Below are 12,886 nucleotides of genomic sequence, written 5' to 3'. Positions count from 1 at the left end.
GGCGGGTGTTGACCTCTGGAGGTCCCTCCAAGGGTCCATTCCTCCCAGGTGGGGTGGGCCCGGCAGGCTGGCGCCGTTTCAGGGACAAGGGTCCAGGTGAGAATGGAGCCCACCCCCCCAGCAGTGCCCTGGGGGGAGCCCAGCATCTCCCCCAACACGGCCCAGACACGCCCCTCTCAGTGTGGCTGAAGGTGCCGGACTGACTCCCTCACTGACCCCGGGAGACTCCTGGCAACCGCAGCTTGAGTAAACACCGGAGATGTTTGCGGGACCCCAGAGGGTGTGTGCCAGCCCCCTGCCCAGGGGTGAGTAATTATGGGGCTGCTGCCCGCTCAAGAATTTTCTAAAGGCCACGTCCTGATAAAGCAGCACCGGAGATCCTGTTTGGCCGCCGTGGCGCCCGGCTGGCTGTGGCCGCTGGGGGACGGAGCGTGGGGCTCGGCGGGCGTGGCGGGCAGGTCTCGCCCTACATAAGGCGCAGGGCGCCCACTCGGGCCGCAAAGGTGCAGCCGGCCGCGTTGTGCCCCGCGGAGGCGCGGGTCCAGCAGTGACCGCTCCCGCCTCGCGCCATGCTCGGGCCACGGCTGCTGCTGCTCCTCTCCTGCGGGGGGGCCCTGCTCGGTGCTGGTGAGTGGGGGCCCGCGGGCAGCGGGGTGCCAGACCCCTCCAGGGCCCCTCCACGCGGCAGCGTCTCCAGGCCTTCTCGCCTGAGACTCGGCGGGAGGCGGGCGGGCCATGTGGACGCTGATGACCAGGAGATGGCGGGGCGGTCACCAGGAGATGACCGGCGGGCCAGGGCGGCCTGTCCCTGCTCCGTGGCCGCCCCGCTGGCCAGGGCCCACGTGTCCGCGCAGGTCAGGGGACAGGGGCCCCTCGGGACGCAGGCGTGCTGGGCAGGGGACCGTGGTGGGGCCTCAGTGCCCGAAGCCTGGCACTGGCAAGCCCCACTGGGCCCTGGGTCCTGAGAGGCCTCTGGGGTCCCCAGGGGCAGCCAGAGGGCATGCAGGGGGCCTTGTGGGCACTGATGTCAAAAGACTCAGGGAGAGAGCTGACTCCGGGGAGTCCTGGCTGCGAACAGCAAGCCCGAGGAGGGCTCTGGGCCTCGGTTTCCCGGTCTGTAAAGTGGGGCGACACTCCCCTTGTGTGGCCAATGTGAGGATCAAAGAAGCGGGGGCTGGAAGGGCCGCCCCAGCCAGTCTCACCTGTCAGGCTGTGGGGACGCGGGTCCCCCTCCTCCTCCCCCAGGCCCCTCAGCCAAGCGTCCCAGGCATTGCAGCCACTGCGGGCTGAGGCTCCCCGACCCCCAGCCCGGCCCTCAGAAGGGGCCAGCCCAGAGGGATCACCCCGTGGCCCGGGGGAAGCCCTTCCAGTCGGCTGACCGCAGGCACCAGGTCTGACCCAGTGCCCAGTCTCAAGCCAGGAGAAGGCCCACCTGCTTAGCTGCTGCCCCGCTGTGACCCTTGGCAGCCCCAGGGCCCCCGCAACCTCGGTGTGGAGCCAGGGAAAGGTGCCCGGCCTGGGGGCAGGCCGCGAGGCCAGTGGGCAGCCCTGGGCCCATTCCACCCTTACCTCCCACCCAGGGACCAGCTTTCTCACCAGGGGTGGCTCTGAGCACCCAGGACCCCTGCCCAGCCAAGGCCGCCTCCCTGGGCCCATTCCAGGCTCTGGGGACCCCCATACCTGGGCCCAGAGCCAGGGGGAGAGAAACGCCAGGAGCCAGCCAGGGTGGGTGTAGGACACAGGGGTGGCGAGGGGCGTGCCTTTGGCACCGTGGGGGTTCGGGCTGTGGATGCAGTGGGGTTGGGGCGGGCCGGAGTCTCTAAGCGCTGACCCTGTGCTGGCCCCGGAGGAGGCGAGAGGGAGGCCCTGCCTTCCTGGACCAGAGGCCCGGAAGCACCGGTTCGACGTCTGGGGGCCGGGGACTCCGGGATGGAGGCCTCTGAGCAGGGCCCGGGCCGACCAGAATGGGCAGTGCAGGAAGGGCCGCCAAGCGTGCAGAAGGAACAGTGTGTGTGCCAGCCCCATGGGGCCTGTCCAGGGTGGCACAGCTGACGTAACTCCAGGCGCCGTGGGGGATGGTGGTGAGCCGAGAAGACGTGCCAGGGGCAGCCCCGCGTGGTGGGCGCTGCAGGGGGAGGGGGCCGGGTCGCCACCCCTTCAGCCGGCCGGGGACCCCACAACCATCAGGCAGGTGGGCCGGCTCCTGGTGTCACCCAGAGGGGCGACATAGGCAGCCACCACGCTGAGACTCAGGAGTCAGTGTGGCCAGGAATCCAGTGCACCCCGAGGCAGGGGGCACAGCGGCGGGGGCAGGGGCGGGACCCCGGGATGCACGCAGATGACCCTGCCACCTGCCAGCACTGGGACCTCACCCCCAGACATGGGCGGCAGCGTGCTGATGGGGGGCCCTGTCCTCGCAGGTCTGGAGGACAGCTCCTCGGTGCCCCCAGGGCTCCACAGGGTGAAGGACGCCCCCCAGACAGGTGAGGCTCACGGGCAGCCCCCCGTCCTGAGGAACTGCCCAGGGCACAGGGCCATGGCCCGGCTACATGGCGCATGGGACCTAGAGTCTCCGCGAGGGGAGACCCCAGCCAACCCCTCCCCCGGGGGGGGGATGAGCTCGTCCTGCCGAGGGGGCAGGGGTCCTGCTGAACGCAGGCTAAGCTGCCGCTTCACATCCCAGAGTCCAGGTCCGACAGAGGCCCACACTCCCGTGAGGCAGACCCCAGCCCAGAGCTGGGTGGGCATGGAGATGCAGGCCCCTTTCCCCGCCCACCCCCGGGGGTGTCTGGAGACTGGGAGGGGCCGCAGACCCTCTGCCAGCTGGGAGGACACAGGACTCCAAGACCCCACCATCTCTGCAGCTCCAGACAACAAGGGCCGGTGCTCAACATGGGGGGCTGACCACTTCTCCACCTTCGACGGCCTCACGTATGACTTCTCGGGGACCTGCAACTATGTCTTCGCGGCCGTCTGCGAGGATGCCCCATCCACCTTCAGTGTCCAGCTGCGGCGAGGGCCTGGGGGGAACATCTCCCGGATCATTGTGGAGCTGGGGGCCTCTGCGGTCACCGTGCAGGGCTCAGTCATCACCGTCAAGGACGTGGGGTAGGCCGGAGAGCCGGGAGGGGCAGCTGGGGGCCCGGGGGCGGCCCTGACCACGGTTGCCCTGCAGGGTGGTCAGCCTGCCCCACACCAGCAACGGGCTCCAGATCACACCCTTCGGACAGAGCGTGCGGCTGCTGGCCAAGCAGCTGGAGTTGGAGCTGGTGGTCATGTGGGGTCCCGGTGCCCACCTCATGGTGAGGGCGTCAGCAGGGGTCAGGGGCTGGGCTGGGGAGCCTGGGCTTTCGAGGGGCTTGAGGACAAGCCAGTGAGAACGGGGGAGCTGGGCGGGCAGACTTGGGGAGGCGTGTCACCAGGCCCTGCCCTGTGAGTGGGCTCTGCGCCCCTGGAGTGGGCGTGAGTGGCCGGGGCCCTGTGCCCCTCCCCACCCACCCAACGGCAGTGCCCGCCCCCACAGGTCCTGGTGGAGAGGAAGTACATGGGCAAGATGTGCGGGCTGTGCGGGAACTTCGATGGCGAGAAGACCAACGAGTTTCTGAGCGAGGACGGTAGGTGAGGGCTGGCAGCCCCGCTGTGGCCCAGCAAGCGTGGCGCTGACCCTGCCCTGCCCCCACCAGGCCAACTGCTGGAGCCCCACAAGTACGCCGCCATCCAGAAGCTGGACGACCCCAACGAGATCTGCGCCTACGAGGCCATCCCCAGCCCCCGGCTCCTGCAGGCAGAGCACGTGTGTGAGGCAGCTGGGCGGGCTCCTGGGGTCGGAGGTGGGGGGCCTACCGTCGGGGTGGGGCCAGCGCATGGGGTTGGGCAGGGACCCAGGCCAGCGACACCCCAGCCTTGCGGGCACGTGTGTGGGGGGGGCGTGCCTTGGCCCCCGTGACCCTGCGTGGCCCTGTGCCCAGGCCCAGGCCTGCCTGCAGCTGCTGACCCTGGTGGCCCCCGAGTGCACCGTGCCCCGGGAGCCCTTCCTGCAGAGCTGCCAGGCAGACATGGCCGCGTGCGTCCAGCCCAGCCGGCACAACTGCAGTTGCGCCACGCTGTCTGAGTACTCACGCCAGTGCAGCATGGCCGGCCAGCCCGTCAACAGCTGGCGGAGCCCCGACCTCTGCTGTGAGTCCCGGGGAGCGAGCAGAGAGGGCCCGGGCGGGTGGTGGGGGCTCAGGCCGGGGGCCGCGGGCCCCTCTCACAGGGCCACTCGACCTGCAGCTGTGGGCCAGTGCCCGGCCAGCCAGGTGTACCGGGAGTGCGGCGACACCTGCGTGCAGACCTGCTCCAACCCGCAGCATAGCTGCTCCAGCTTCTGCACCTTCGGCTGCTTCTGCCCAGAAGGTGAGGCCGCCACCCTCCCAGGACCCCCGAAAGGCGCCCAGAGCCGGGCCTCTGCCCTCCCACCCCAGGCTGGGAGCCAGGACCTGTGGCCCCAGACGCTCCGCTGGGACTTGCCCTAGGGAGGGCTCCGCCTCACTGTGCCCGGGCTGGTCCTCACCCTCGGGGAGCGAGGCGGCGGCGGGGCAGGGCCTGCCACCCAGGGGGCAGCACCCAGGGAGGGGGCAGGGCCGAGGGTGGGGGCTCTCCCGTGCCCCCACAGGCGGGGGAGGGGTCCCCGGGCCGCAGCCCCAGGAAGCCGCTCTCCTGCAGGGATGGTTCTGGACGACATCTCCAAAAACCACAGCTGCGTGTCTGAGCCCCAGTGCCCCTGCACGCTCAGCGGGGTGGTCTATGCCCCTGGGGAGGTCACGACAGCCGCCTGCCAGACCTGGTGAGTGCTGAGCCGCGGGAGAGGGCATGCAGGCCAGCGGGGGGACGCTGGGGGCCGTCTGGATCACGCCTGTCACCCACAGCCTGTGCTCGGGGGGCCACTGGGAGTGTGAGGATCGGCCCTGCCCACGGCGCTGTACCCTGGAGGGCGGCTCCTTCGTCACCACGTTCGACGCCAGACCCTACCGCTTCCATGGCACCTGCACCTACATCCTTGTCCAGGTAGGACACAGCCTCCAATGGGGGCCCCGCCACAGGCAGGGGGACACCGTGAGAGCCCTGGGGCCTGACCTGAGCCACCCCTCCCCCAGAGCCCCCAGCTCCCTGACGGCGGCTCGGTCATGGCTGTGTTTGACAAGTCTGGTTACTCACACTCGGAGACCTCCCTGGTTGCTGTCATCTACAAGTCCAGCCAGGTGAGGCCACCCCACCTGCGCCCACCCAGGGCCCCAGGCAGACCCACCCCAGCTCCCGCTTCACCCTGCCTGGCCCGCACGAGTTGGGGGTTTCCCCTGCTCCCGGCCCCCTGTAACTCAGGCCTCCGTCCCCCAGGACAAAATCGTGATTTCTCAGGACGAGGTGGTCACCAACAATGGCGACATCAAGTGGCTGCCATACAAGACTCGTATGTCCCCAACCCCACCCGGCACCCGGGGCCTCACTGAGCCGGGTCCCAAAGCAGGACACCTGCTGAGGCCCCTGTCCCCTCAGGAAACATCACGGTCTTCAGGCAGACATCCACCCACCTCCAGATGGTCACCACCTTTGGGCTAGAGCTCGTGATCCAGCTGTGGCCTGTGTTCCAGCTGTACATCACTGTCGGGCCCCAGTTCAGAGGCCAGACCAGAGGTGAGTCCCATTCCAGTCTGCCCAGGGCTGGCCCAGATGCCCCTCCCCACCTGGCCTGGCCACCCCAGAGGAGGAGGGCCCTGCAGAGCCTGGAGCTGACCCAGTCCATCCAGCACCACAGCTGGCCCTCCCAGTGTGGTTAGGGGAGGAGGGGGCCTTGGGGAGCACAGGGGAGGACAGGAAGGAGCTCGGGCCACCCACCCTCGCCATCGGCCCAGGGCTCTGTGGCAACTTCAACGGGGACACGACGGACGATTTCACCACGAGCATGGGCATTGCCGAGGGCACTGCCTCGCTCTTCGTGGACTCCTGGCGGGCGGGGAACTGCCCCGCTGCGCTGGAGCGTGAGACCGACCCCTGCTCCATGAGCCAGCTCAACAGTGAGTGCTGCCCAGGAGGGGCAGGGTGGGCGGGAGACCCTGGCGGGCAGCTGACCCATGCCGGCCTGCCCCCCTAGAGGTGTGTGCGGAGACCCACTGTGCGGTGCTGGTGAAGAAGGGCACGGTGTTCGAGAATTGCCATGCCACCGTGGACCCCAAGCCCTTCTACAAGGTGGGCAGGGCCGTGGGCATGGAGGGGCCCCGGGGGAGACTCTCGGGGTTCCGGGCAGACGCCGATGGCCACTGTCTGGCCCGCAGAGGTGCGTATACCAGGCCTGCAACTACGAGGAGACCTTCCCGCACATCTGCGCCGCCCTTGGGGACTACGCGCTCGCGTGCGCCTCGCAGGGCGTCCTGCTACAGGGTTGGAGGAGCAGCGTGGACAACTGCAGTGCGTGCGGGGGGCGGGGCCTTGTGGTGGGCGGGGCCTGTGGGCGGGCACACTGGTGGGCGGGGCCTGCGGGGAGGGCACAGCGGGGTGGGCGGGGCTGGCGGGGCGGACACGGAGGGCACCTCCCCAGGACGTGGCTCCTGTCCCCTGGCCCCCCGCAGGCATTCCCTGCACAGGCAACCAGACGTTCAGCTACGACAGCCAGGCCTGTGACCACACGTGCCTGTCGCTGACCGACCGAGAGGCCGAGTGCCACCCCAGCGCTGTGCCGGTGGACGGCTGCAACTGCCCCGAGGGCACCTACCTGAACCACAAGACCGAGTGTGTGCGCAAGGCCCAGTGCCCGTGCCTCCTGGACAACCACGGGTTCATCCTGGCCGACCAGTCCACCATGGTCAACGGGGTCGTCTGGTGAGCAAGGGCTCCGGAGGGCAGCTGCCCGGCCTGCAGCCCTGCCCAGGCGGCACTTACCCAGCCCCTCTCCCACAGCCACTGCATCAACGGGCGGCTGAGCTGTCCAGCGCGGTCTCAGATGCTTTTGGGTATGTGGCTATGGCCAAGGCTGGCGGAGCTGGACTGCAGGGGCCTTGGCTTCTCTGTGTCCCCCTCACCCCGGGCCCCTTGTCTCTGCAGCAACCTGCTCGGCCCCAAAGACGTTCCAGTCCTGCAGCCAGTCCTCGGAGGACAAGTTTGGGGCAGCCTGTGCCCCCACCTGTCAGATGCTGGCCACTGGCACCCCCTGCGTAAGGCTGGGTGGAGCGAGGGGCAAGGGCGCTCCTTGGAAAGCAGACCCCACTGCCTGAGGAAGCCAGGGACGCCCTGGGGCGGACATTCCCACGGTGGACGTCCGCAGCTTCTTGGTCCATGAGAGGATTCCCACAGACCCTTCAGGGATGGCAGGCCGTACTCCATCCCACCCACCCCAAGATGCGTGTGACCGACGGCCTGGCCGCCAAGCGTGCTTCTCTGTGGGTTCCTTGAGGCCTGAGCACTGAGGGCCCTGCCACTTGGGAAGGGGCCAGAGCAGCCCAGCCCCTAGGGGTGGCGTGGGGCAGCTTTGATAAGAGAAAGGCCCAGAGCAGGGTGCACGCAGGGAGGGGTCTGGGAAAAACACGGTTGGGGGGTCTTAGAAGGGCCCAGGGCTGTAGTGGCAGCAAGTGGGGCCACCTCCAGGAGCCACTGACCCTCCTCCCACAGGTGCCCACGAAGTGTGAGTCCGGCTGTGTCTGTGCCAAGGGGCTCTACGAGGACGCCAGTGGGCAGTGCGTGCCCCCCGAGGAGTGCCCGTGCGAGTTTGCGGGCGTCTCCTACCCCCGGGGCGCTGAGCTCCACACCGACTGTAAGAGCTGGTGAGCTGCAGCCCCACCCGCAGACCCTGGTGGCCCAACTGTTGTCAAGTGCTTGGGGCGGGCAGGGGCCCCGCCAGCCCACAAGGTCAGGGTCCTGTGGGGCGCATGTGCCCAGGTCATCCCCCAAACTCCAGGACACCCCGCTCCTTCCACAGCACCTGCTCGAATGGGACGTGGTCCTGCCAGCAGAGCGCCCACTGCCCGTCCACCTGCAGCCTCTACGGGGAGGGCCACGTGGTCACCTTTGACGGGCAGCGCTTTGTGTTTGAGGGCAACTGCGAGTACATCCTGGTCACGGTGAGTATGTGCCAGGCCACGGGGGCCAACGTGGGGCTGGGGGCCATGGGGCCAGCTTCTCAACACCCCTTCCCCACAGGATGGCTGCAATGCCAGCGACTCGCAGCCCACCTTCAAGATCCTGACAGAGAACGTCGTGTGTGCAAAGTCGGGCGCCACCTGCTCGCGGGCCATAAAGATCCTCCTGGGGGTGAGCAAGCAGGCGACCTCCCCAACTGCTCCGGGGCCCCAGAGCCTAGCCACTCAGGGCCCTTGCCACCCTCTGCCCCCGGCCTCCACGTCCACACCATGCCGGCAGTGTCCCCCAGAACTGGACAACTGTGCAGTGGGGAGGGGTCTCCCCCAAGCCTGACCCTCAGCCCTCAGCAGATTCCAGGGTGCCCTGGGAATTTCTCCCAAGAAGGCTCTAGAGGGCAGGCCCCCAGGCCAGGAGAGCTCTCGGGCGGGAGGGGGAGCCCCGCAGCGCTGGGCTGCTGCCCAGGACACAGGCCGCCTGTGACAGCTGCGCCCCCCAGGGCCTGTCCATCGTGCTGGCAGACGCCAACTACACGGTGAGCGGAGAGGACCCCGGCGTGCACTTCCGGGTCAAGGTTGGCTCCCTGAACCTGGTGCTGGACGTCACCATCGGCAGCGCGTACAACCTGACCCTCACCTGGAACAAGCACATGACCGTCTTCATCAAGGTTGCCCGCGCCTCCCAGGTACCACTGCCCGTCCTGTGGCCCGGGGGTGTGGGGAGCCCCTGCCCGCTCGGCACCTGACACCGGCTCCCGCAGGATCCCCTCTGCGGCCTGTGTGGCAACTACAACGGGAATATGAAGGACGACTTCCAGACACGCAGCAAGTACTTGGCATCCAGCGAGCTGGAGTTCGTGAACTCCTGGAAGGAGAGCCCTCTGTGCGGCGACACCACCTTCGCGCTGGACCCCTGCAGCCTCAACGCCTTCCGTCGCTCCTGGGCCGAGCGCAAGTGCAGCATCATCAACAGCCAAACCTTTGCTGCCTGCCACAGCCAGGTGGGCCCTGCCCCACCCCGCCCCACCAGCGCCAAGCGGTCAGCGAGGGTCAGCGGGGGAGCCCAGCCCCCACCTGACCCCGAGGGCCGCCCACAGGTCTACCGCCTGCCCTACTATGAGGCCTGCGTGCAGGACACATGTGCGTGCGACACTGGCGGGGACTGCGAGTGCCTGTGTGACGCTGTGGCCGCCTACGCCAAGGCCTGCGTGGACAAGGGCGTGTGTGTGGACTGGCGGTCCCCCGACTTCTGCCGTGAGTCCTGCTCCAGCCCTCCAGCCTCTGCGGGGCTGTGGCTGAGCTGCCCACCTGCAGCGCTTCTCCAGGATGGGCAGCGGGCCGTGCCCAGGGAGGCCTTGCAGAGGGACCCTGAGCCCAGGGGACCCTGAGCCCTGAGGGACCCTGAGCCCGGGGGTACCCTGAGCCAGAGGGGACCCTGAGCCCTGGGGGACCCTGAGCCCAGAGGGACCCTGAGCCCTGGGGACCCTAAGCCCAGGGGAACCCTAAGCCTAGAGGGACCCTGAGCCTGGGGGGACCCTGAGCCCGGCTCTGCCACTGATGGTGTCCCTCCCCCAGCCGTGTACTGCGACTTCTACAACACGCACACGGAGGTGGGCAGCGAGTTCCAGTACACCCAGGGGGTCAACTGCACGTGGCGCTACCAGCCATGCCTCTGCCCCGTGTGGCCACAGAGCATCCCGGACAACATCGAAGGTTCGGGCGTGGAAGGGACGGGAGGAGGGTGGCCTTCAGTGTCAGGACCACTGACAGACGGGATGGGGGCCTGATGGCAGGGACCCTGACAGGCCCTCCAGGAGGGCCGAGGCCAGGGGAAGAGGGACTTCCGGCTCGACACTGAGGTCTGGCCATTCTCTGCGTGCACCTCTCAGGCTGCTACAACTGCTCCCAGGATGAGTACTTCGATCACGACACGGGGACGTGTGTGCCATGCAGTAAGCTCAGCCACTGCCCGCAAGCCCCCAGCCCTCACAGAGCTCCCGGCGAGCCCCTGTGCACCCCGCTCCCTGGGACATAGACAGACACACAGGGAAAAGGATCAGCCCTTGCCTCCCCCGGCAAACATCCCCTCTCTCAGCCTCTGGTCACGGGCATGCCTAGGCCTGCTGAGGAGTGTGGGTGCAGGGCAGGGACTGCCTCGGGGTTCACCAACAGGCAGCCGGGGGCACTGACCACCACCTACAGCGACCCTGGGGCAGCACCCAGCCAGCCCTGCCAGTCCCTGCCAGGCCCACCATGCCGACGGGGGGTGAGGTGGGGGAAGGATGGAGAGCAGGGGTCCTGACACTTCCACGGCAGCTCCAACCCCCGGGTTCCTGACTCAGACCCTGGGGACACAGCCAAAGGCTATGCAGGGCCTCCTTGGGTTGGGGGGCAGGGGGGCAGGGAGGCAGCGCTCCTGACCGGCCCCCCTCTTGCAGTGCCACCACCCAGCACACCGGCGCCCACAACAGGTGACTGCACACACACGAGGCGTCGCGGTGACGCAGGCTCTTCCCTGGGCTCTCCCGGCTCTACTCCACGGGACGGCCCAGCCAGCCCGCCTGTGTCTGTCCGCCGGGGCAGCAGCTGGGCACATGGGTGTGGGGGGCAGGTGCACCTGGGGGAAGGAGTCAGACCGGAAGGGCAGGCAGGCCCCAATGCCCGGCCACCAAGCACCGCGGGGCCTCCTGCCCAGCCCAGGGGGCTCGGGAGCCCAGCAGGGAAGAGAGGGCTCCTCCCCAAGGGCGTGCAGGGGCAGCTGCCTACCCCCAACAGCAGCAATGCATGTTCCCCACAGGCTCGCCTGCCACAGAAACCACGCCAGCCATGGCCAGCACCACGCTGACCCCCAGCACTGGGCTTGGCTCCCCACCACCACCCACAGTCCCCACGCAGACGCCCAGCCTCCTGGCCACGGCCATGGCCTCCTCCTCCACACAGGCAGGGACAGCCCCGACCACCCGGACACAACCGGCGGTCTCCTCAGAGGGTAAGGCCCAGGCAGGGGCCCGGCGGTGGGTGAGCAAGCACCCGGGGGGCATGTGGGTGGGGCTGACGGGGACACCAGGCACCGTCCCTGCAGAATCACCTCGGAGCACCTCTGCTGTTACCACCCAAGCCACATCCACAGCGGCCCCCACGGCCACTCAAAGGTCCACAGCCACGGGCCCTCCCATCACCTGGGCCACCACGCGGCCCCCAGGGCCCTCCCTCAGCACCACCACGCAGTCCACAGCTCGGGCCACGGCACGCACCACTGCAGCCTCGCCAACCCTGGCAACGTCAGGAACCGCCACAGGGCATCCCACAAGTAAGCACGCCTCCACTGCCTGTCCCTAAAGAGGGGCCTCCGCGGGGCAGCCCCTGTGCCCAGCCTGAGCCTCTGGGCCATGTGGAACAGCGCGGCCGTGGGCAACCCCTGTGACCATGGGCCTAAGGTGGGAGCAGCCCGCCCAGCTCATTACACTCCTCTCTGCACATCTCCCAGACCAGCGGACCCAAGCAGCCTTCCCCCACGGCCACCCTCACCGAGGGAATCCACAGGCCTCAGCGTGCCAGGGCTCCAAAAGGCCCCTAAGCCAAGCACAGGCCCCAACTCGGAGGCAGGGCCACCAACTCCCCGTCCCCCTGAGAGCAGGAGGGAAGAGGAAGCGCCTGCCTGAGGCCGGGGCACAGGAGCCCACCCTGAGAGTAGGGCTGCTAGGGAGGGACCCCATAACCCACTGCAGACATTCAGGATGCAGCAAGGGCCCACAGACAATGCCGGGACAGGGGGCTGGGAGAGGAACAAGAGTCATTCAGAAAGCTGCTGGACACCCCAGCAGGCACACAAGAGCCACAGGTAAGGAGACCAATGCGGAAGGTGTGGGCAACCCCAAAGCAGGGTAACAAGGGGGAGGGAGTGAAATGACCCCCCTATTTTCAACAGCATCCTCAACACATCGATGGACCCCCGAAACCCCCATCAGCCAGGAGACACAGCGCACGGAGCCCCCATGGCCGCCAGAGAGCACCACAGGGCCCAGCACAGCACACACCGGCCTGCGACCAACGGCCCCCACCAGTCACAGCACACAGGCTGCCCACTCCACAGCCACCCCCCCTGGGCCAGAGCCCCCCTTCACTGCTCACTCCAGCACCATCCTTTCGCTTCCTGTCCCCACCACATCCCAGACAACAGCTCCACCCACGGCAACACTCCTCCAGACCACCACACCCTACCCAGCCCCATCACCTCCAAAGACCCTTCCCATCCACGTGTCAACATCGGCCACCTCCTCGGTGATGCCAACCTCTCACCAGGTCATCATCCTGACCGAGTCCCACACCACCCTCTCCACCACAAGGCCAACTGGCACCCCTTCTCCATCAACACACACCCCAGTCACAGAGACAGTGCTCACAGCCACAGCCACGTCACTGACAACCACCACAACAGGAACTACCACACCCAGAGCCACACCACTGACAGAGACAACCAGAGAAACTACCACACCCACAGCCACACCACTGACAGAGACCACCACAGGGACCACTACACCCACAGTCACACCAGTGACAGAGACCACCACACCCACAGTCACACCACTGACAACCACCACCACAGGGACCACTACACCCACAGTCACACCACTGACAGAGACCACCACACCCACAGCCACACCACTGACAGAGACCACAACAGAGACCACCACGCCCACAGTCACACCACTGACAGAGACCACCACAGGGATCACTACACCCAGAGCCACACCACTGACAGAGACAATCGGAGAAACTAT

At 68.0% G+C, this 12,886-nt stretch overlaps 1 protein-coding gene across 1 annotated transcript in view; it reads left to right on the top strand.

The window, feature by feature from the left end:
- Positions 1-513: 513 nt before the first annotated feature.
- MUC6 (mucin 6, oligomeric mucus/gel-forming) overlaps positions 514-12,886 on the top strand; it is a 25,058-nt gene continuing 12,685 nt past the window's right edge. The window contains exons 1-31 of the mRNA XM_043451577.1: positions 514-627; positions 2,421-2,483; positions 2,865-3,108; positions 3,176-3,302; positions 3,524-3,614; positions 3,684-3,793; positions 3,969-4,176; positions 4,273-4,395; positions 4,705-4,825; positions 4,908-5,046; positions 5,136-5,240; positions 5,377-5,449; positions 5,536-5,673; positions 5,892-6,053; positions 6,131-6,225; positions 6,312-6,444; positions 6,606-6,855; positions 6,934-6,986; positions 7,078-7,187; positions 7,642-7,793; positions 7,949-8,090; positions 8,170-8,280; positions 8,606-8,791; positions 8,867-9,106; positions 9,203-9,359; positions 9,681-9,818; positions 9,995-10,057; positions 10,544-10,576; positions 10,903-11,094; positions 11,188-11,415; positions 12,034-12,883. Of these exons, the coding sequence (XP_043307512.1) occupies positions 570-627; positions 2,421-2,483; positions 2,865-3,108; positions 3,176-3,302; positions 3,524-3,614; positions 3,684-3,793; positions 3,969-4,176; positions 4,273-4,395; positions 4,705-4,825; positions 4,908-5,046; positions 5,136-5,240; positions 5,377-5,449; positions 5,536-5,673; positions 5,892-6,053; positions 6,131-6,225; positions 6,312-6,444; positions 6,606-6,855; positions 6,934-6,986; positions 7,078-7,187; positions 7,642-7,793; positions 7,949-8,090; positions 8,170-8,280; positions 8,606-8,791; positions 8,867-9,106; positions 9,203-9,359; positions 9,681-9,818; positions 9,995-10,057; positions 10,544-10,576; positions 10,903-11,094; positions 11,188-11,415; positions 12,034-12,883 (4,895 nt within the window). The 5' untranslated portion in view covers positions 514-569. The remainder of the gene's footprint in view (positions 628-2,420; positions 2,484-2,864; positions 3,109-3,175; positions 3,303-3,523; positions 3,615-3,683; positions 3,794-3,968; positions 4,177-4,272; positions 4,396-4,704; positions 4,826-4,907; positions 5,047-5,135; positions 5,241-5,376; positions 5,450-5,535; positions 5,674-5,891; positions 6,054-6,130; positions 6,226-6,311; positions 6,445-6,605; positions 6,856-6,933; positions 6,987-7,077; positions 7,188-7,641; positions 7,794-7,948; positions 8,091-8,169; positions 8,281-8,605; positions 8,792-8,866; positions 9,107-9,202; positions 9,360-9,680; positions 9,819-9,994; positions 10,058-10,543; positions 10,577-10,902; positions 11,095-11,187; positions 11,416-12,033; positions 12,884-12,886) is intronic.

Source organism: Cervus canadensis, chromosome 29, assembly GCF_019320065.1.
Source record: "Cervus canadensis isolate Bull #8, Minnesota chromosome 29, ASM1932006v1, whole genome shotgun sequence".
In the NCBI taxonomy this organism is placed as follows: domain Eukaryota; kingdom Metazoa; phylum Chordata; class Mammalia; order Artiodactyla; family Cervidae; genus Cervus; species Cervus canadensis.
The sequence above is the reverse complement of the archived record's forward strand: the minus strand, read 5'-3'. Positions and strand labels throughout refer to the sequence as shown.